Source organism: Rhamphochromis sp. 'chilingali', assembly GCF_963969265.1.
Source record: "Rhamphochromis sp. 'chilingali' genome assembly, chromosome: 14".
NCBI classification, from domain to species: Eukaryota; Metazoa; Chordata; class Actinopteri; order Cichliformes; family Cichlidae; genus Rhamphochromis; species Rhamphochromis sp. 'chilingali'.
In genome coordinates, this window is record NC_137941.1 from 35,996,826 (window position 1) to 36,017,685 (window position 20,860).

Genomic DNA, 20,860 nt, shown 5'->3' on the forward strand with positions numbered 1-20,860 from the left:
ACAAAAGGCAGCGTTCAGAAGCATTTTTTCCACTTTGCTTTGCCATGGATCACAGGGTTGAAGACATCTGGGGACTCGCTGTATAAATGGTAAATGGTAAATGGCCTGCATTTGTATAGCGCTTTACTAGTCCCTAAGGACCCCAAAGCGCTTTACATATCCAGTCATCCACCCATTCACACACACATTCACACACTGGTGATGGCAGCTACATTGTAGCCACAGCCACCCTGGGGCGCACTGACAGAGGCGAGGCTGCCGGACACTGGCGCCACCGGGCCCTCTGACCACCACCAGTAGGCAACGGGTGAAGTGTCTTGCCCAAGGACACAACGACCGAGACTGTCCAAGCCGGGGCTCGAACCGGCAACCTTCCGATTACAAGGCGAACTCCCAACTCTTAAGCCACGATCGCCCGTATAAAAGGAAGATGTTTTAGCATATCTGTTAGGATTCCTCATCTCAACAGGGCAAAGCAGGGATATGAACCCAGAGTCCTCCATCTCAGCTGTAAGGCAGCACTGATGCTCATTTGTCTGCTGTGAACAGGCAGCGCGTCTGCCAGATGCAGAAGGATGACTCGGTGGTGCAAAAGTATGAAACACATGCTGACAAACACAGGTGGCAAAACTGGAAGCAGAAGAGTGTCCTCGACAGAGGAAAAAGAATACTTACACTAAATCCCACGTGTTCTACATACATGTGAAAAAAGACAGAGACATGACAAATGAGTGACAGTGACAATACTGGAGTCAGGACCACGAGAGCTGAAAGAACATGGTTATTCCCATCTGCGGCTGTGCGTTGTGACCTGTCTGTATCCACTGAATCACACGAGGAGATCCCCAGCACAGAAAAGCTCAAACATTAGTGACAACAAGATGTAACATTAAGTCAGAAACAGCATGAAAGGATGAGCTGTGGTAGAGGTGGGTTGCAAAATGGCTTGCAGATGCACAGAAACAGCTTGAGTAGCATGGCCTGCATGAAATAACCATTTAGGTACGTTGGAGGGCATCAGCTGAGATCTGAGGACTGTGTGAGCTAAAGTAGCCTGAATGAACTAGTACTATGCCCGACATCGCTATAAAGAGAAACGATAGAATCAGAGGAAACCTCTTCAGTAATAATTTCATCTTCAGCATTAATCCTGTGTTTAAGTCATAATCAGTGGGAACACTGTGTTTTTGGTGGTGGAAGGAACAGGAGGAGTTTTTGAAGATTAATTATGTGTCAGTTCAAATAGTTTTGCTCCCTGATTGCAAAGTTTTAGGAGAACATTTTAAAAGCTTTTTATAGAAATGTGACATTAACGCACTGAATGTTGGTAGGGATTTGGATGAAAAGTTTCCTCAGGCCAGACCTGTGCAGGAGCTTTAAAAGGCTCCAGGGTGGGACTGCTTTCCCACTTTGAGCCCTCGTCTTTCACTCTGGGAGTAAAGCACGGAGGCAGGCAGCTGCTCTGAAGGCACACGGGACGCAGAAATGACTGCAGCTCTCTGACCTGCACCCTGCTGGTTATATTTGATGCACTCCACATTTATTGTGCATATTTTCTGTACACACATTGGTATTTCTGCTGAATGGTAGTGTTGACAGCATACATATTATTTGCACTTTATCTTGTGACACCTCAACATGAAACAGACGTGAGTCATTAGGGAACACTTCTCTGTGTGTGTTTGGTGGCTACATCCTTTCCTTTCGGGGAAAATAATAAAAAAAGGTTAAAAGCGTGCACTGTTTGTGTACAAGTGAAAATCGAAACAAAGGCCACAGAACAAAGGGTAACGTCCTGCCACACCTCTTATCAGCATGTCTCTGTGTTTTTCACAATCCCTTTAGATTACAAGTCAAAAGAAATGTTTGCACTGCAAGTATATTATCCCCATTAATAAGGACACAACTGCTCACTGCAGCGAACGCATGCTGATGCTATAAAGCGCACACCTTTAATCCATCGTCACTCACTGGAACCACCACACTGAACCTTTAATCCACTTAGTCTGTGTTGAGTACACATTCACACACAGAGAGAGCAGCAGGTAAGGAGCCCTACACACTACCATGGAACCAGACTCATCTCAGTGCTCGTGTTTCACCTGCTCTGTCAGGATGCCTCTGGCCCGTCTCCTGTTCAAACACACAGAGCCAATCACAGAGCTTTGCCTAATATGGCTCAACTTTGATTGGTACTAGCAGCACTTGTAATTAGGGCTGAACGATTATGGAAAATAATCTAATTGCGATTTTTTTGCCCCAATATTGCGATTGCGATGCGATATGCGATTATTTTTTAAGGTATTTGTCTTCTGTATTATTAAACAAAGACAAGCAATACATCATATAGTATGGCCGATACTATATTACATTAATTTTAAACTGTTCTTTCCTGGAAGACAGACCTCTGTTATGATGACATGAGGTGATGCATGAATTGATGACTGACATTTTTATTTAACTTCTTCAATCACAACAGTATATTTGAACATACACAATAGTTTATTTTTAGCTTACAAACATCTGAGCATAAAGTGCTGACAAGGAACCCTGGTGTAAACATTAAAATGAAAGTCAGTGCAATGTGCAGATTGCAGAAATATACATAAACAAAATCAGTGGCTTTACCACACTCAGTTTTTCGACATCTGTGAACTACTAGACAGTCATTCAATTAAAAAATAATATTAAATAAATAAAACTAATAAATAAAAAATACACACATCTTACTGATCTCTGCAGTCAGTAACATTACACATAAAGTGCAAACATAATAGCAATTGTATAAACACACACACAAACACGCCTTTAAAATTTAAAGGCGTGAAATTGGACGGTCTAGTTCTGATTAGCGTCACCGCTGTCTCGGTGGAGTTTAATAAACTCGGCCGTCTGCTTCTTGCTATCTAAAATATAACCAGACACTGGTGTAAATTCTCGACTGTCTCATACTTCTGTTTAATAAGTTTTCTGTTTGACGTTTAGTCAGCTGTGTGAAAACCAAGGAGGAACCCACCCGGGGGATTAATAAAGTTTTATTTTATCTAATCTAATAACTTTAATCTCAGCCAAACCGATTTACTCACGAACAAACAAAACACTGAAAAAAGCCCAACAATAACATTTTTAGGTTGTCTAAGTGACTTATATATTACGTTTAACCCGAGCAGCGAAACTCCGCGGTGATCTGAAAATGATGTGCCGGGAGTTGTGCCGTTCTCGGCCGCATCAGTAACCCTCGAGCTCCCGGCTAGCTGTCGAGCTGGTGGGTAGCAGACGCCTCTGAAAACGTCGAAGCACTTTTGCAAATATGGGATATCTTGATAAACCGAGCAGATATTTGATGTTTACACAGCTACTTTCTCGCCTGAAAATATGTTAAAAGTTTATTTTGTGACCCTGAAAGATTAGTATGAGTAATTTTAAAACTTAGTAGCGGCCGCCATTGCTGGAAACTGGAGTTTGGCTGGGCCGCGCTATGAATTCTGGGATATGGTAGTAATTTGGACAGCCTTCGGCGCGTCGCTGTGACGTAATCGGTCTACAAATGCGGCCTCAGGAGGATGCAGCCCATGAATTGTATAATATAATCGCAGTATAATCGCAGCCTTTGCGGTTAGAAAATTGCACTTGATCATGTCGCGATATTATCGCAAATGCGATATATCGTTCAGCCCTACTTGTAATCTAGTCAAGAGCTCCACCTTTTTGGACCAATCTGATAAGGGACACCTGTAAGATAGTCCAGGATGGAGCTGTGGATATAAATGTACATTTCTTCGTGTTAATGTTCTTAGTCTGTAAAGGCTCATTTTGTGTTTGATAGATGTGATAAACAATGAATTCAGTTCTGTTTTCAGACGTTTTACAGGTTTTGATTACCCTGAGCGCCCTGAGCCACTTTACAGCATGAGCCAGCCTCATGTATCTCCGTACCACTCTGCCCTCCCCAAGCACACCTCACTTCTTTACTAACAAAAATGACCAGCGGTGAAAAAAGTAAAGGACACACACACACACACACACACACACACACACACACACACACACACACACACACACAGAAGAATGTCCAATCATCAGTTTGTGTCCTGAACCTCAAGTGCGTTCAGTTTATGCAGCAGGACAATGAAACACACTAGGGCTGGGCGATATGACCCAAAATTCATATCTCGATATTTTTTAGCTGGATGGCGATATAAGATATATATCTCGATTTTTTTTTTTAAAGCTATAAGTTAAGAACAAAAAGAGAGTTCTTAGTCACACTGTGTCCCAGATGTCACACGGGCACTTTTATTAACATACAGCATAGATGTACATGAAGAAATTACTCAAAAATAAATTATCAGCATTTATTAAATAATCATGGTCTATAAATAAAAGAAAACAATGTTGTTTTTGTGCATAACAAAAAGCTCGCAATTGTGCAGTCAAAATGTAAACTAATAGACGCTGAGTGTGGTGTAATTGCATTGTACAGTAGATGTTAATGCAGCCGGTCAGTGTAGTTAGGCTGATGGCAGCTAGAGGGCGAGACCGGTGTGTTTCTGTATAGAATGTTATGTTATGTGGGGCAGAGCAAGAACAAGAAAATAAAGTGTGGTTATGAATCGTACAGTGGACCCGCGTATAATTGAATAATACGACATGGTGTCAGAAGTCCTGTACTGATCCATATAACCTCGACTGAACGAACCTGTGTCTGGCGGAGCTCGCGGGATAACGAGGGGAGAATATGGCGGATGAGACTGCACAGAGAGCACCGGCGGGGCCGAGCGCGACATTCAGCATCCAGCCACCGGAATCCTTCGACTTTTCAAAACCGCAGGAGTGGTCCAAATGGATACGGAGGTTCGAGAGATTCCGTCTCGCCAGTAATTTGAACGTCAGCTCGGAGGAAAACCAAGTCAACACGTTGATTTACTGCATGGGAGATGAGGCGGACGATGTGCTTCGCGGTCTGAGTTTAACAGCGGAGCAAAGGACAACGTACGAGGGGGTACGTGATGGTTTCCAGGCTTTTTACATTGTGAAGAAAAATGTGATCTATGAGCGCACCAAATTCAATATGCGCCGACAGGGAGACAATGAGACAGTGGATGCTTTTGTGACAGCACTGTATGCGCTAGCAGAACATTGCAACTATGGAGTGCTACATGATGAGCTGATACGGGATAGGCTCGTTGTCGGTCTCACGGACAAACGGCTGTCAGAACGCATGCAGCTTGACCCAGATTTGACTTTGCAGAGGGCTATCAACATGGCGAGGCAAAGTGAAGAGGTAAAGCGACAACAATCCTCCTTGCGAGGTGACTCTAGAGGTGAGGCTAGCGATGCTAAGTCAGTAGATAGAGTGCATAAAATCAGTCGTAAGCCTGTTAGAACCAAACTGCTCCAGATTGATAGTCGTCAAGCTAAAACACGTGGTTTCCGAGAAGATGGCAGAAAAGGGCCAACCTGTCAGAAATGTGGTGGCGCTCCATCCCATTCAAAGCAGGATTGTCCAGCGAATGAAGTGAAATGCCATGCATGTGGAAAGAAAGGACATTACAGACGTGTATGCAGGGCACCAAAAACAGTGCATGAGGTTGAAGAGGATGAACATGGTTTGTTCCTGGGCAGTGTTAAGTGTGAGGGTGAGCCGTGGACTGTCGACTTAAGCATAAACAACAAAAACGTGTCATTTAAAATTGATACAGGAGCCGATGTGACAGTCCTACCCCTTAAGGTGTTTAAGGAGCTCTACAGACACAACCACCCCCCCAGTCTCCACAAATCAACCAAGGCTCTGCTGGGTCCCGGGAGGAGTCGTTTGGATGTCGTTGGTGTCAGTGAGCTTGCACTGAGGAAGGGAGACAAAGAAATACTTGAGGATGTCTTTGTCATCAGACACCTGCACACTGCTTTGCTGGGGAGACCTGCTATTAGCAAGCTGGAGCTTGTGGCTCGTCTGGAGAGCATAACTATAGAGACGCTTAAAAAGTGCTACCCAAAGCTGTGCAGTGGTCTCGGTGAAGTACGTCAGCCGTACGACATCAAACTGAAACCTGGAGCTCAACCTTTTTCCTTGAAGATGCCACGGAGAATCCCATTGCCTCTGATGGACAAAGTTAAGCAGGAGCTGGCCCGTATGGAAGAACTAGGGGTGATCAGCAGGATTGAGGAGCCAACTGATTGGTGCTCAGGCATGGTGGTGGTACCGAAGAAGACAGAAGATGTACGCATATGTGTCGACCTTACACACCTCAATGAGTCTGTGTGTCGAGAGAAGTACATACTGCCATCGGTGGAGGAAACATTGGGCAGATTGGCTGGTGCCAGCATATTCAGCAAGCTGGACGCTAACATGGGGTTTTGGCAGATACCTCTGACGGAAAACTCAGCCAAATACACCACTTTCATCACACCGTTTGGGCGTTATTACTTCAAGAGACTGCCCTTCGGGATTGCTTCAGCACCGGAGCATTTCCAGTACAGGATGGTCACAGAGGTCACAGATGGTATGGAAGGGGTGGTTTGCCACATGGACGACGTGCTGGTCTGGGGCAGAACGCAGGAAGAGCATGACTCTCGCCTACACGCTGTGCTGGGCAGGATCCAAAAAGCTGGCATCACCCTGAACATTAACAAGTGCGACATCGCGAAACAGCAGGTGACGTTTTTAGGGCATGTTCTCTCAGCCAGCGGTATCAGCCCTGACCCAAGCAAGACCCAGGCTGTGAGGGAGATGAAGGAGCCACAAAGTGTGAGTGAGTTAAGGAGCTTTCTGGGAATGGTTAACCAGCTTGGAAAGTTTATCCCACAGCTCGCAGAGAAGGACAAACCTCTAAGAGACTTACTGTCTAAGAAAAACTGCTGGAGATGGGACATTGACCAGGCTAGAGCATTTCAGAACCTGAAAGATGCGCTCACATCACCGCCAGTGTTGGCCATGTATGACCCAAGCCGTGACTGCAAGGTGTCAGCGGACGCATCATCGTATGGCTTAGGGGGTGTGCTGCTTCAAAGATGGGACGAGGAGTGGAGACCTGTTGCCTACGCGTCACGCTCCCTCACTGCAACGGAACAGAGATACGCTCAGGTTGAAAAGGAGGCTTTAGGTCTGACCTGGGCTTGTGAGCGGTTCCGCAACTTTCTTATTGGCAAACACTTTCAAATGGAGACAGACCATAAGCCGCTGCTAAGTCTGCTGGGGGCACAAACTCTGGATGCGCTCCCTCCCAGAATTCAACGCTTTAGGATGCGCCTCATGCGACATTCCTACTCGATTTCGCATGTACCAGGCAAACACCTGTGGACAGCTGACACGCTCTCACGATCTCCAGTGAAAGCAAAAGAAACACTTCAAGACAAGGAGTTGTTGGAGAGCACAAATATTTACGTGGACATGTTGATGGACAATCTGCCAGCTAGCAACAATTTCTTGGAGCAGCTGAGAGAAGAGCTGGAGAGGGACAGCGTATGTGCTCGCATGATGCAGCTGTGTGAGGAAGGATGGCCCACACATTTCAACAGCGAACCAGCGCTAAGACTGTACTGGGCAGAACGGGCGTTCCTCACCGTACATGATGGTCTGCTAATCAAAGGGGACAGGTTGGTTATACCTGCAACTATGAGAATTGATGTGCTCACCAGACTGCACGAAGGTCACCAGGGAGTGGTTAAGTGCAGACAGCGAGCACGACAGTCGGTTTGGTGGCCAGGGCTAAGCCAGCAGATAAATGAGCTTGTCCTTAACTGTCGGACATGTTGCCAAGTGAGAGAAAACCACACAGAACCGCTGATGCCATCACAGTATCCGGGGCGGCCGTGGCAAAAGCTAGGAGCCGATCTGTTTATGCTGAGAGGGAAAACCTACCTTCTTGTCGTGGATTATGCCTCAAGATTTGTTGAGATTGCCCCTCTCACACCTTCAAGGTCAGAGGACGCGATCCATCATCTCAAAGGGATTTTTGCTCGTCATGGGATCCCCGAGCAGCTGGTAACAGATAATGGGCCACAGTTTTCAGGGGCAGCTTTTGAGACATTTGCAAAAGTGTATGGCTTCTGTCACATTACAAGCAGCCCGAAATATCCCCAAAGCAATGGCGAAGCCGAACGAGCAGTTAAGACTGTCAAGAATCTATTGCGGAAAGCTGTTGATCCACACTTGGCTCTGCTCGCTTACAGAGCCACCCCACTGCAGAATGACTATAGTCCAGCCCAACTCTTGATGGGGAGACGGCTTCGCACCACAGTGCCAATACTGCCATCTCTGCTAGACCCCGCACTTCCTGATAGTGTGGCTGTCACCCGGAGGGAAAAGGAGAGAAGGACTAAAGAGGCACAGTCATATAAATCAAATCAAATCAAATCAAATCACTTTTATTGTCACATCACATGTGCAGGCACACTGGCACAGCACATGCGAGTGAAATTCTTGTGTGCGAGCCCCACAAGCAACAGAGATGTGCAAACACAACAACACAAACGAGCAAAATACAAGAATGGCCAACCTGAAACTAATAAATATATGTACAATATATAATAGTGTATGCATTTCTGGATGTGTATGCTAAATATTTTCCTACGTGTGTGTGTGTGTATACACATTTTTACAATTTAAATAGTAAAAAAAAAAAAAAAATAATAATAATAATAATAAAATATACAGAGTTGAATATGTGCAAAACAAGTGGCATTTATATACAGTGTGGAGTGCATAATGTTGAAGTTCCAGTAGTGAAGCTGAGGTGTCTATGACGTGTTCAGCAGTCTGATGGCCTGGTGGAAGAAGCTGTCTCTCAGTCTGCTGGTACGGGACCGGATGCTGCAGAACCTCCTTCCTGATGGAAGCAGTCTGAACAGTTTATGGCTGGGGTGACTGGAGTCCTTGATGATCCTCCCCGCTTTCCTCAGGCACCGCTTCCTGTAGATGTCTTGGAGGGAGGGAAGCTCACCTCCAATTATCCAATCAGAGCACCGCACTACTCGCTGGAGAGCTTTGCAGTTGTAGGCGGTGCTGTTGCCATACCAGGTGGTGATGCATCCAGTGAGGATGCTCTCAATGGCACAGTGATAGAAGGTCCTGAGGATGCGGGGGCTCATGCCGAATCTTTTCAGTCTCCTGAGAAAGAAGAGGCGCTGCTGCGCCTTCTTCACTGTTTTGTTTGTGTGTACTGACCACGTAAGATCCTCAGCCAGATGTACTCCAAGGAACCGGAAGCTGCTCACTCTCTCCACAGCAGCGCCGCTGATGGTGATGGGGGTGTGTACTTCTCTGCACCTCCGGAAGTCCACTATCAACTCCTTTGTCTTTGCGACGTTGAGGGTGAGATGGTTGTCTTGACACCAGTGGGTCAGGGCGCTGACCTCCTCCCTGTAAGCCGTCTCATCACCGTTGGTGATAAGACCCACCACTGTAGTGTCGTCCGCAAACTTCACAATGATGTTGGAGCTGTTAGTGGCTGTGCAGTCGTAGGTGTAGAGTGAGTACAGGAGAGGGCTCAGTACACACCCCTGTGGAGCACCAGTGTTCAGTGTGATGGGGGATGAGGTGATGCTGCCCAGTCTGACCACTTGGCGTCTGTCAGACAGGAAGCTAAGGATCCAGCTGCAGAGGGAGCTGCTCAGTCCTAGATCCTGCAGTTTCCTGTCCAGCTTCGAGGGAACGATGGTATTGAATGCTGAGCTGTAATCTACAAACAGCATCCTCACATACGTGTCTCTCTTCTCCAGGTGTGACAGGGCAGTGTGTAGTGTCAGGGCTATGGCATCATCAGTGGACCTGTTGTGGCGGTATGCAAACTGTAGAGGGTCCAGTGAGTCGGGTAGTGCAGAGCAGATGAAGTCCCTGACCAGCTTCTCGAAGCATTTGCTTACGATGGGGGTCAGGGCTACAGGTCGCCAGTCGTTCAATGAGGAGATGGTTGAGGATTTGGGTACAGGGACGACGGTGGCCATTTTGAAGCAGGCTGGGACTACAGACAGAGAGAGGGAAAGGTTGAAGATGTGTGTGAACACTCCAGCCAGCTGAGCCGCGCATGACCTGAGGACGCGGCCGGGAATCCCGTCCGGACCAGTAGCTTTGCGTGCGTTCACCTTCCTGAAGCACTTCCGCACATCCTCCTCAGACACAGTGTGCGCACTGACGTCATCCGCGGTGCGCACACTGTCCGGTCTCATGGTGTTCGCTGTGTCGAATCTAGCGTAGAATACGTTCCTCACACAGAGAGGCCGTGGTCTGCGGTGTGCTGGTTTTCCCTCTAAAGTCTGTGATCGTGTTTAGTCCCTGCCACATACTCCGAGGGTTGTCAAACTGTTGCTCCACCCTGTCCCTGTACTCACGTTTGGCTGCTTTGATCGTCTTCCGGAGTTGGTAATGTGCGTGTTTGTAGTCCGATGTGTTCGCGGAGGCAAAGGCGGTGTTCCGTGCCGCCAGTGCCGCACGGACATCTCCGTTAATCCAGGGTTTTTGATTTGGGAAGGATTTGACTGTTCTGGATGGGACGACATCTTCCACGCATTTCCTGATAAATCCACAGACTGAGTCCGTGTATTCATCAATGTCTCTGGCGGCCACGTGAAACATTTCCCAGTCCGCGTGATCAAAACAGTCCCGCAGCGCAGACTCCGATTGGTCCGTCCAACAGTGCACCGCCCTCCGGGTTGGAGCTTCCTGTTTCAGCTTCTGCCTGTAGGCGGGCAGGAGCAGGATGGAGCAGTGATCTGATTGGCCGAATGGGGCGCGGGGGAGGGCTTTGTACGCATCCCGGAAAGAGGTGTAACAGTGGTCGAGTAGCCGGTTTCCACGTGTGTTGAAAAGGATGTGTTGATGGAGTTTTGGTGAGACTTTCTTCAGGTTTCCCTTATTAAAGTCTCCGGCTGTGATAAACGCTGCCTCTGGGTGTGCGGTTTCCTCGCTGCTGATCGCGCTGTACAGTTCCCTGAGTGCACGGTCAGTGTCGGCTTGTGGGGGAATGTAAACAGCCGTAATAATCACTGCTGTAAATTCCCTCGGTAGCCAGAATGGCCGGCACTTAATCATCAGGTACTCCAGGTCCGGTGAGCAGAAGGATTTGACCGGGTGCACGTTCGCATAATCACACCAGCTGTTGTTGATCATGAAACACACACCACCGCCTCTGCTTTTCCCAGTAAGATCCTGTGACCTGTCCGCGCGGTGCACAGAGAACCCCGGCAGTTGTATTGCGGAGTCCGGTACTTTGTCCGATAGCCAGGTTTCTGTGAGGCAGATCACGCAGCAGTCCCGCATCTCTCGCTGGAATGAGATCCGTGCCCGAAGCTCGCACAGCTTGTTCTCCAGAGACTGCATATTAGCCAGTAATAAACTGGGTAACGGTGGTCTGTAAGTGCGCCGTCTCAGTCGAACCAGAACGCCAGATCTTCTCCCTCTGCGTCGGCGTTTGCGGCCTCCAGGGCCAGAGAACAAAGGCGTCTCAGGTGAGATGAATGGGGGGTCTGCAAACGGAGCGTCCGTGTTGCAAAACTTGAACTCCGGAAAGTTATAAGAAGACCGTCTTTTATGTCCAGTAAGGTTTGTCGGTCGTACACAAGGAGACAAGTGCTGCTCGTGAAAAAATAAAGGAAAAGTAAAATTAAACACAGAAGAAAGCCGTTGCTTGGGGGAGCTCGCAACGAGGCTGCCATACTCGGCGCCATCTTGATCACTCGTCATCGCGCACGCAGCCTCAACAGGCTCACTCCAGGCCAAGAAGTGTGGATAACAGACCAGAGAGCCAGCGGCACAGTTATTGGCAGCCACTCCACACCACGATCATATCTCGTGGAGAGACCTCGTGGGACAATTAGGCGGAATCGTCGGCATCTTGTTCCCATGAAACACTCTCCAGACCAAACTGAGAGCAATAATGGGGAGCCAGAATCTGCAGAAGCCGGGGAGCAGTGCTCCACGGACATGCCAGAGACAGTTTCTCCAGAGCTTCCATCTACACCCAGAACCAGATCCGGAAGAGTGGTTGTGAGACCAACCAGATTGGACTTATAACGGATAAGATGGAAAGGACTGTTTTATACAAGAATACCCCTCTTTCGTAGTATTGTTTGCACAATATGGGTAAAAGTGTAAAAGCTAAAAGGTTGTCATTTTCAAATATGCATGTTCAGAAGTTGGGAAATGCAGGGGGTGTGACAAGTTAGCATGTAAGAATTTGTGTTACTTAACGGGTTAATTAGAGTTAAGATTTTCATTATATAGTATTCCTTACAGGTAAGCGCAGGACCAGACCTTCCAGCCACAGAGGCAGAATAACCCTCTAAGGTCTGGTGAGTCAATGGTAGTCTACCCATTGATTCTAGAAAGGGGAGATGTGGTGTAATTGCATTGTACAGTAGATGTTAATGCAGCCGGTCAGTGTAGTTAGGCTGATGGCAGCTAGAGGGCGAGACCGGTGTGTTTCTGTAGAGAATGTTATGTTATGTGGGGCAGAGCAAGAACAAGAAAATAAAGTGTGGTTATGAATCGTACAGTGGACCCGCGTATAATTGAATAATACGACACTGAGCACAATAACAAAGACAGACAGATTTCACAGCTGCACCACGTCTCTGAACAGGTGCCGTTTGTGCTCCTTATACACACACAGTACGTATCACTCCGCGAGGCTCAGCCGTAATCCTCCGACAATCCATCAAGTGGTGCAGCTCCGTAGCTTAGCAAAGTCATATTAAAACATTTTTTGACAGATTGCTGAGCGCCGTGTTCCACATAAAATCGGTTCGCGGCCATCAAGCACAACCAGAATTCATACATAAGGCGCACTGTCGATTTTTGAGAAAATGAAAGGATTTTAGGCCGTGCAGCTCCTCCGGGCTGCATGTCGTTAGCGTGGTTAGCTCGCTAACACGTTGACGCCGTCCAGCCCCACGCACGGTAACTCGCTAATGGAGATTTTCCGCTTTCATCTTGTTATTGCCTGCAGGTGAAGTTATGGGGGAGGCGGAGTTGTGTTCAGTGAAGGAGAGGCGAGGCCGAGTAACGTTGCGTAGAGACAAAAGTGGACGAAAGAGAGGCAAACCTGCGGCTCCACAAGTATAATTATAACGTAACATAGACTATATCGATATAAAGGATATTGTCACATCTTATATCTCGTATGAAAATATATCGATATTTTTAAAAAACTCGATATATCGCCCAGCCCTAAAACACACCAAAAAGAAGCTCCACAGGTAGAGCAGGTCATCTGCTAACTGGAAGGTTACTGGCTCAGTCCCTGGCTACTCCAGTCTGCATGCCAACGTATCCTTGGCCAAGATGTTGAATCCCAAGTTTCTCTGTGATGCATCTGTTGGTGTGTGAATGTGTTTGATAGAATGCACAGAAAAATGTGCTTGGAGGTTTTAAAGTGGCCAATCAAAGTCTGGACCCAACTCTGACTGAGATGCTCAAACATGACCATCCATGCTTGGAAATCCTCCGTGTGGCTTCCTCTTCCACACCGCTGTGAAAGGCTCGTTGGCAGTTATCATTAAAGCCTGACTACAGTTCACACAACCAGGTGTCAGGTTTAGGGAGCAACTACTTTCACATGTGGCCAGGTAGGTTATGATTCCTTTTTTTCTATAATAAATGTATAATATTAATATTTATTAGATGAAACGACATCTAAGTGTGACAAACAAAACAAAAGAAATCAGGAAGCGTGTGAACAATGTTGCTTTCACACAGAATAAACTTGGAAAATGCAGAATATTTAACATAATAGACAATGGCAAAGGAGACTGGCAACATACATGGTAAGAATATGGATGATAAAACAGATTGTGGATGGACAGATCTGCCGTGGAATGTCCCTGTGCACTGACCACAGCTTTTTACAGTCAGGCTCAATGGGTCCTTTGTGCAGCTGAGCACAGCTGGCCGTCCAGGAAACCTCAGTCCTCACTGCACAGCCCACACTTTCAGAAACACAGACGTCTACACACAGGCCGACTCTTTATTTTGGGATTTACACCGGGAACAGCCCATACACAATAAACCAGATCGGTATAATCAGACACATCAAACCCACAGTGTTCACTCTCAGCATCTGTGTTTAACAGTTTATGGAGCTGACTCCGTTTGCACAGGAGTCCCAGAGCTGCAGACAGAAGATTTTACTATAGTCTGAATACTTAAAGCAGAGCTGAAACACTTTCCCTACATTAGGAAGGGTTAGCATTGCAGTTTTTTGAAAAGCATCTTATTTGAATACAACTACAGCTGCTGAACATAACTGCAGTTCTATGAATATTTGTGCAGCCCTCTAATTTTCCTCTTGGTTACGGGCACACTCCCAAAACACAGTTATAACCAGGAGGTAGGGGAGGTTACATACAAACACATAAAAATGTCACTTTCAGTAGCATTTGTTCAATTCAATGTCTTTTTCTACAAATGTCTGCTATTTATGTAAAATGATGTTTCATGCATCTTTATTACTGTAACTTAGAGCAACACACTTATCACTATTTAAGTAACCGGCTTTTGTTAGTGACCAAATACAATGTAAGAAGAAATAAATCCAGTTTTACTGTTTGTGTATTCCAACATATTTATCCTTCTGATGTATTAAGATAATTCAGCCCAACCGTGTTACAGTGAAATTAACAGGATTCTAACTCTAAAAGCATAAGTGTCACCAACGTCCCCTCACAAATACAGTTAGAGTAAAAGTCATAAACAAGGCTAGTTGATGACTCTAGTATTACCACCTCATTATTAGACTAAACCTGAGTTGGCCAATGTCTGAAAACATGTCGGTGGTTAATGTATCGATGGGTCCACAGCCAGCTGCTATTGTGCACGTTTTGAATTTGCATGGAAGTCTTGGAAGTTGGTATTTAGGAAATTTGACTATATAGGTCACGCTAGTGTAACAATCTGCTGTATAATAAGGTTCACAAGAAAAAAACTAAACAGAAAAGGCCATAGTACCCAGAGTTAACCCCCCCTACACACACACAGACACACACACAGAAGCCCGTTCAGCTATCTTAGTCAGGACCTTCATTGACACAATGCTTTATCTAGCCCCTTCCCCTGACCATAACCTAACTGTAACCCTGACACTAAAACCACATTTTGAGCCTCAAAAATGCTTCAAACTTGTGAGGACCGTGGGTGTGTCCTCACAAGTGACTGTTGGTTCTCAAGTATAGTAGAATGCAGATTTCGGTGCTCACAAAGATAGACAGGAACACACACACACAGGGCCTATCACAGCACAATAACCTGCAGGCAGAAACTTTAATACACAGACGCAGATTTTCATCAGTGCTAAACCATCAAAAGCTTACACTAAAAGACTCTCTCGCGTATGTAATTTGTAACGCACAGAAAGTCACAATAAACAAAAGTAACTGAAAGTAAGAAAACTCGCAATGAAATGATCAGAGGCGGTGGCCTACTTTTCATACATCTGGTTAACAAAAACAGAAGTATGTCAAAGTAATTTAAGTACCCGCGTGTTCGTGTAACTGAGCATTAAAAGCTAGAAACGCCAAACAATAGTGTGGAAAAGAGCGAGAAAGACGCACACGGCGCGAGGCCGTATCACATTACAATAACATCAGAGGCTCGCGCTCCCCTTCCTCCACCCCGCCCTCCCCGGAGCATCGCGTGAGAGCAGCAGCCGACTCTCAAACTTGATTGTGATTAATGCGCGAGGGCAAGATATCCATGCCAGATCCTGCATGGAGGCGCATTCTTAAGGTGGTCCTAAAGGAGGAACCCTCACACGCCGTCTCAGAAACACAGCACCACATTTCAGCAAACCTTACAAGTATACGGCTTTATAATTACACACAGCTGACTTGGCGATAACGGGAGAACACAGTCCACCTTAACTGGTTTAATCTGTCATTTCCACCACAGGTTAATTTCATAACTTGACAGCGAAGTAACCGAGAGTGTCGCACTTATAAAAGCAAAGCAGTGTTGAACTTCAGTCACCTTTCTATACTGCACAGAGATTTAAAGTGAACTACAAGTTAGTTCCTGCTTACGGCTTTTTGCCCAAAGTGAAGCCTACCGTCACCCTAACGCTAACACGTGTGCTCATAATGTTGTTATCAACAGCGGTAACTGCTATTATTATAAGGTAAACAGTAAAACAGTAAAAAGTCTTACTGTTTGAGGGCGGGCTTCTTCCTTTTCTTGTTCGCATAGGTCCCCGGGTTTCTCAGCATGGTGTCACCTAGTTCTCACAGCCTTTACGTTAGAATAACTTCAGCTCGTTCACCCCTCCACTCCGGGGCTTTCATCCATCCGACAGTCCTTTATTTAGCCTGTTGATCCTAATCCCAGGTTATAGACCTGCCGGGGTCCTCGGAGGGCTGCTGCCGCCTTGACAGCTCCCGTTGGCGGTCACTGTTGCTGACCTTGGTCGGCAGCGCAGTGAGGGTACGCGGGGTAGTGCTGGTAGGTTTACTGAGAGGGGAGCAAATGGAAAAATGTTTGGCACAGAAGTCTTGTGCCGATGTCCAACCCCTCTCCTTTGGATAAACAACGCCGCCTTATCATTATTATTATTATTCAGAGTCACTCGAGTTTTCGTTCTCGCCCTTACACGGGGCGTTTTCAGGAAACGTGTGTACAGTCTGTCGAGACAGCTTTTTAAGGTGGAATGGACTCATTGTGGATGTCGAGAACGTTTGCTTTTGTAACATCCACCATATTTGCGTCTTTTGAGTTGAAAAAAAAGTTATTTATTTGAGGTGTCTGACCAAAGCAGGTCGTGACGTCATGGCCATGGTGGCAGCAATCTGTCCTGGGGACTGTCCCCCTATCGCTCTCTCCCTCCCTCCCTCACTCATTCACACACACACACACACACACACACACACACACACACACACACACACACACACACACACACACACACACACACACTGTCTGACGTTTTATTCTGTGAACACAGAGGTGTGTATATTTCATGTGAGCCAGCCTGTTTGGACCTTGATTCTTTGTATTGTGCAAGTCTGAGTAACCATTCCTGGTTTTCACTCTAAGAACTCGGGCAGCACATATCACTTTGATTTTATTAAAATTGAACTTTCTACCTATGTTCATGAGAAAACATTGTCTATTTAATTACTTTTACATTATTTCTGTGACTGCAACCGGTGAATGGACCTTCTGTCAGTGTCATTTTTCAAATGCAAATTTCTGTTTGTTCCAGGTTATCACAGAGTTTTTTATGCACAGTTCAAATCCAACCATAGGGCCTGAAAAATGACGCAACAACAGCTGCACTTCCTCTAGGCACAACATGAGGCTTGCTGCAGAAGTGAGACAGTCCAGATAAACTACGATTGTTTAAATTACAGTTTTTAAAGTTACAGTCTTATTCCGAAGGGGATTCAATTCATTTTTCACCTCAAAATTCTACACATTCTACACACAATACACTATAATGACAAAGTTAAAAATGTGCTTGAAATCCTTGCATATTTATTCTAAAAATATAACCTGAACTTAAGTATTCACAGCATTTGCATATTTTGTTTGAGTATCTTTGCCAGCAATTATAGCCTCACCTTCTTTCAGTGTGATGCTAAAAGCTTTTCACACCTGTTGTAGGGCAGTTTGTCCCATTGTTTTTTTTTTTGCACAACTTCTCATCTGGTCAGCACACAGACTTTTTTTTACGCATCTCAAGAGGTGCTCGGCTGATTCACAGAGCGGCCCTGAAGCTGTCCTTTGTTATCTTAGCTGTGTGCTTAGGGTCATTGTCCTGTTGGAAGAACCTTTGCTTCAGTCTGAGGTACAAAGTGCTCTGGAGCAGGTTATTATCAAGGGTGTCTCTGTACATCTGAACATTACTGAACTGTGCAAATGTGGAACAAGTGAAGTTCTGTCCATACTTTCCAGATGTATGGTTTTCTAGGTACCATTCAAGATGTTTGTGCATCTGTTTAGTTGAGTCGAAGTCTAGTATTTTATTAGTTTGTTCATGTTAATTTCAGATATTGAACAATTATGTAGGATTGCTTTCTTTCATTTGCACAATATCTCTCAAGTTAGAAATATCCTGTGTCAGAGAGACACTGAAAAACCAGTTCATGCATTTATTACTTCTAGGCTGGACTATATGTTATTATCAGGAAAACTCCAATTTATCGAAAACATGGCAGAAAGCGTACTGACGAGGACTAGAAAGAGAGAGCATATTTCTTCTATGCTGGCTGTTATGTGGTAGCATCCAGTCTCTCGTCCAAATATGGTCACTTCTGGCTCCAAAAAACTAACATGACTGCAGCTAAAATGACAATAGAGGCGTGGGTAACTTGCACATCTGTGAAGGCACCATTAATGCTGAAAGGCACATACAGGTGTTGGAGCAACATATGCTGCCATCCAAGCAACAACTTTTTCAGGGGTGTCCCTGCTTATTTCAGCAGGACAATGCAAAGCCACAGTCTGCATGTGTTACAACAGCGTGGCTTCGAAGTAAAAGAGTGGCCTGCCTGCAGTTCAGACTCGTCTCCCACTGAATATGTGTGGCACAATATCAAGTGCAAAATATGGCAAAGGAGACCCAGGACTGTTGAGCAACTGAAGTTGTACATCAAGCAAGAATGGGAAAAATTGATGCTTCACAATTGTAGTGTCCTCAGTTCCCAAACACTTACTGAGTGTTGTTAACAGGAAAGGTGATAAAACACAGTGGTCAGCAGGCCCCGGTCCCAGCTTTTTTGGAACGTGTTGCAGGCATTCAATTCAAAATGAGTGAAGATTTGCAGAACAACAATAAAGTTTATCAGTTTGACATATCTTGACATATCTTGACATTTGACATATTTCCATATCTTGTCTTTGCGGTGTGTTCAATTGAATATAGGTTAACAAGGATTTGCAAACCATTGTATTCTGTTTTTATTTAGTTTAACACAACGTCCCAACTTCATTGGAATTCTGTACTATTGAAATTATACCATCATATTATATCATATTAAATATTGAAGTTAAATGTGAGATGACTGTGCCACACAGTGTCTGCAAAAACATCTAATCTGGTCTTTAAGTCTGATGTCATTAGCCATGCCTGGGTCCTAAACTCCGTCCACTTCAGGTCCCAAAGGTCCCAAACGAACACTGCAGCATCACTGAGAGTTACAAAATGTCTAAATTCTTTCATCTTTAATAAAATGATCAGTGTTGCTGCTTTACCAGGTGTAACTACTAAGTTTAACATCCAGGCATCCATGAAAACAGGATTTATTAAATTTAACAGAGTTAGCAGTTAGCAGGAAGTTAGCTCACCAGTTTCCACCTAAACATGATATGCCATGTTCTTACTGAGAGATTTCTGAAACAAATTCAAACGTACAGCTCTGCTGTCACTTCCAACATAAATGAAAACAGGAAATTAAACAGCAGTGACGTTTGTAGGGTTACTGAAGTTGGGCTAGCTGGTATATAATGATGTGCTACGTGGTGGATAGCTACACAGTTTATGTTATGCTGTTAGCATAACATAAACACAGTGAAGCTGGAGGATGAACGCTAACTTCCTCCCCTCGATAAAAGTTAACGTGAGGGTTCCTGATGGTTAGAGACAAATGCAATCGCATGGCAGGATGCTGTAAACGGACCAAACTTCAGTCAGGAGAACAACTGAGATAATCCATCCTAGGGTGACCAACTGTCCTCTTTTCCCTGGACATGTCCACTTTTCCCGTTCCGGGATTTTCGAGATTGATAAAAATGTCCGGGTTTTCCTATATTCCGACAGAGGACCCATGTATGTGACGTCATCCCCAAACTGCTGCTTTGTGAGCGCTTGTTCTGTGCTCACAGACGGGACTGACAGCGCGCAGCAATGCGCCTAATGATGTTTAAAAGATCCCAAAGCGCAAGTGCATCTTTTCAGATGTACATCTTTTTGAACTGCAAAAGAAATTTCCCGATGGCCGATGTGTAAAAATAACTCAGTTGTTTGGTGGTGGCTATGGTGGAGCTTCCTCAGAGGCCAGCAGGTTGATGAGGGAAAAGGGAGGCAGGAGGAGCAGAGACCCGAGGCGAGTGTCAGGTGAACTGAACTTCAGGTAAGAAGTTATGACCTGCAGTCTATCTGGGTCAGATATAAACCAAGTTTAGGTGGAGTTTATTTTTGTTGTGCTGACTTTTTACAGTCAGTTACAATAACTCGTACTGTGTACTAGCTAGCATGAAGGAGTTTCTATACAGCTTCTATACAGATATGTGGTGAGAGGGAAACATGAAGATGAAACCAGGAGATGTCCTTACTGAATCATCAGAGCTGTGATGGAGAAACAGGTTTACCTTTTAGGTGACAGGAATGAAGGGAAGTTATGAACTGTTTCTGTGAGACAAATAACACCAGGATCCTTTTCTAAGTAGCTGACAGCTGGTAACTGTGCAGGGGCGGGTCTAGCAAAGTGTTGCCAGGGGGCCAGGTAGGGCATTAACAGGGAGAGGGGGGCACAAAGAAATACTTTTCTTTCTTATTCTCATTTAAAATGCTTTTAATAAATAATTATCTGAATCTTACGACCAAAGTTTTATCTGACGTAAAATGTATAGAAATCATACATATACCAAAAAGACTGTACATCACTGTCACAACAGCGTTTCATTCAAAGGCTTTATCGCTTTTCCTGTAATACCTGGTGGGCCGGTCTCTAGTCAAAATGCCCGGGCCGATTTTTGTTCCAGTCCAGCCCTCTTTTCTTATGCAGATGAGGCATTATTTCTGTACCATTATTTAATTCCAGAGATTTTTAAGTTTGGGGTTTTTTTTGCACTTGTTGACTTGTAAAAGCCTATATTGTGGAGGTATGTAATAACGACAGGAGAGGTCTCAGTGTCTCATTCCAGCTTTATTAACTG

The 20,860-nt window shown here is 45.3% G+C and overlaps 1 protein-coding gene across 2 annotated transcripts in view; it reads right to left on the reverse strand.

Annotated features, from left to right (window-relative positions):
- LOC308409809 (aryl hydrocarbon receptor-like) overlaps window positions 1-16,608 on the reverse strand; it is a 44,960-nt gene extending 28,352 nt beyond the window's left edge. The window contains exon 1 of one of the 2 annotated variants that reach the window (XM_080902809.1): window positions 16,136-16,608. In XM_080902809.1, coding sequence (XP_080758935.1) covers window positions 16,136-16,194 — 59 coding nt within the window. In that variant the 5' untranslated portion in view covers window positions 16,195-16,608. The remainder of the gene's footprint in view (window positions 1-16,135) is intronic. The other variant, XM_080902810.1, reaches the window with a different exon arrangement.
- Between the last annotated feature and the right edge of the window lie 4,252 nt (window positions 16,609-20,860).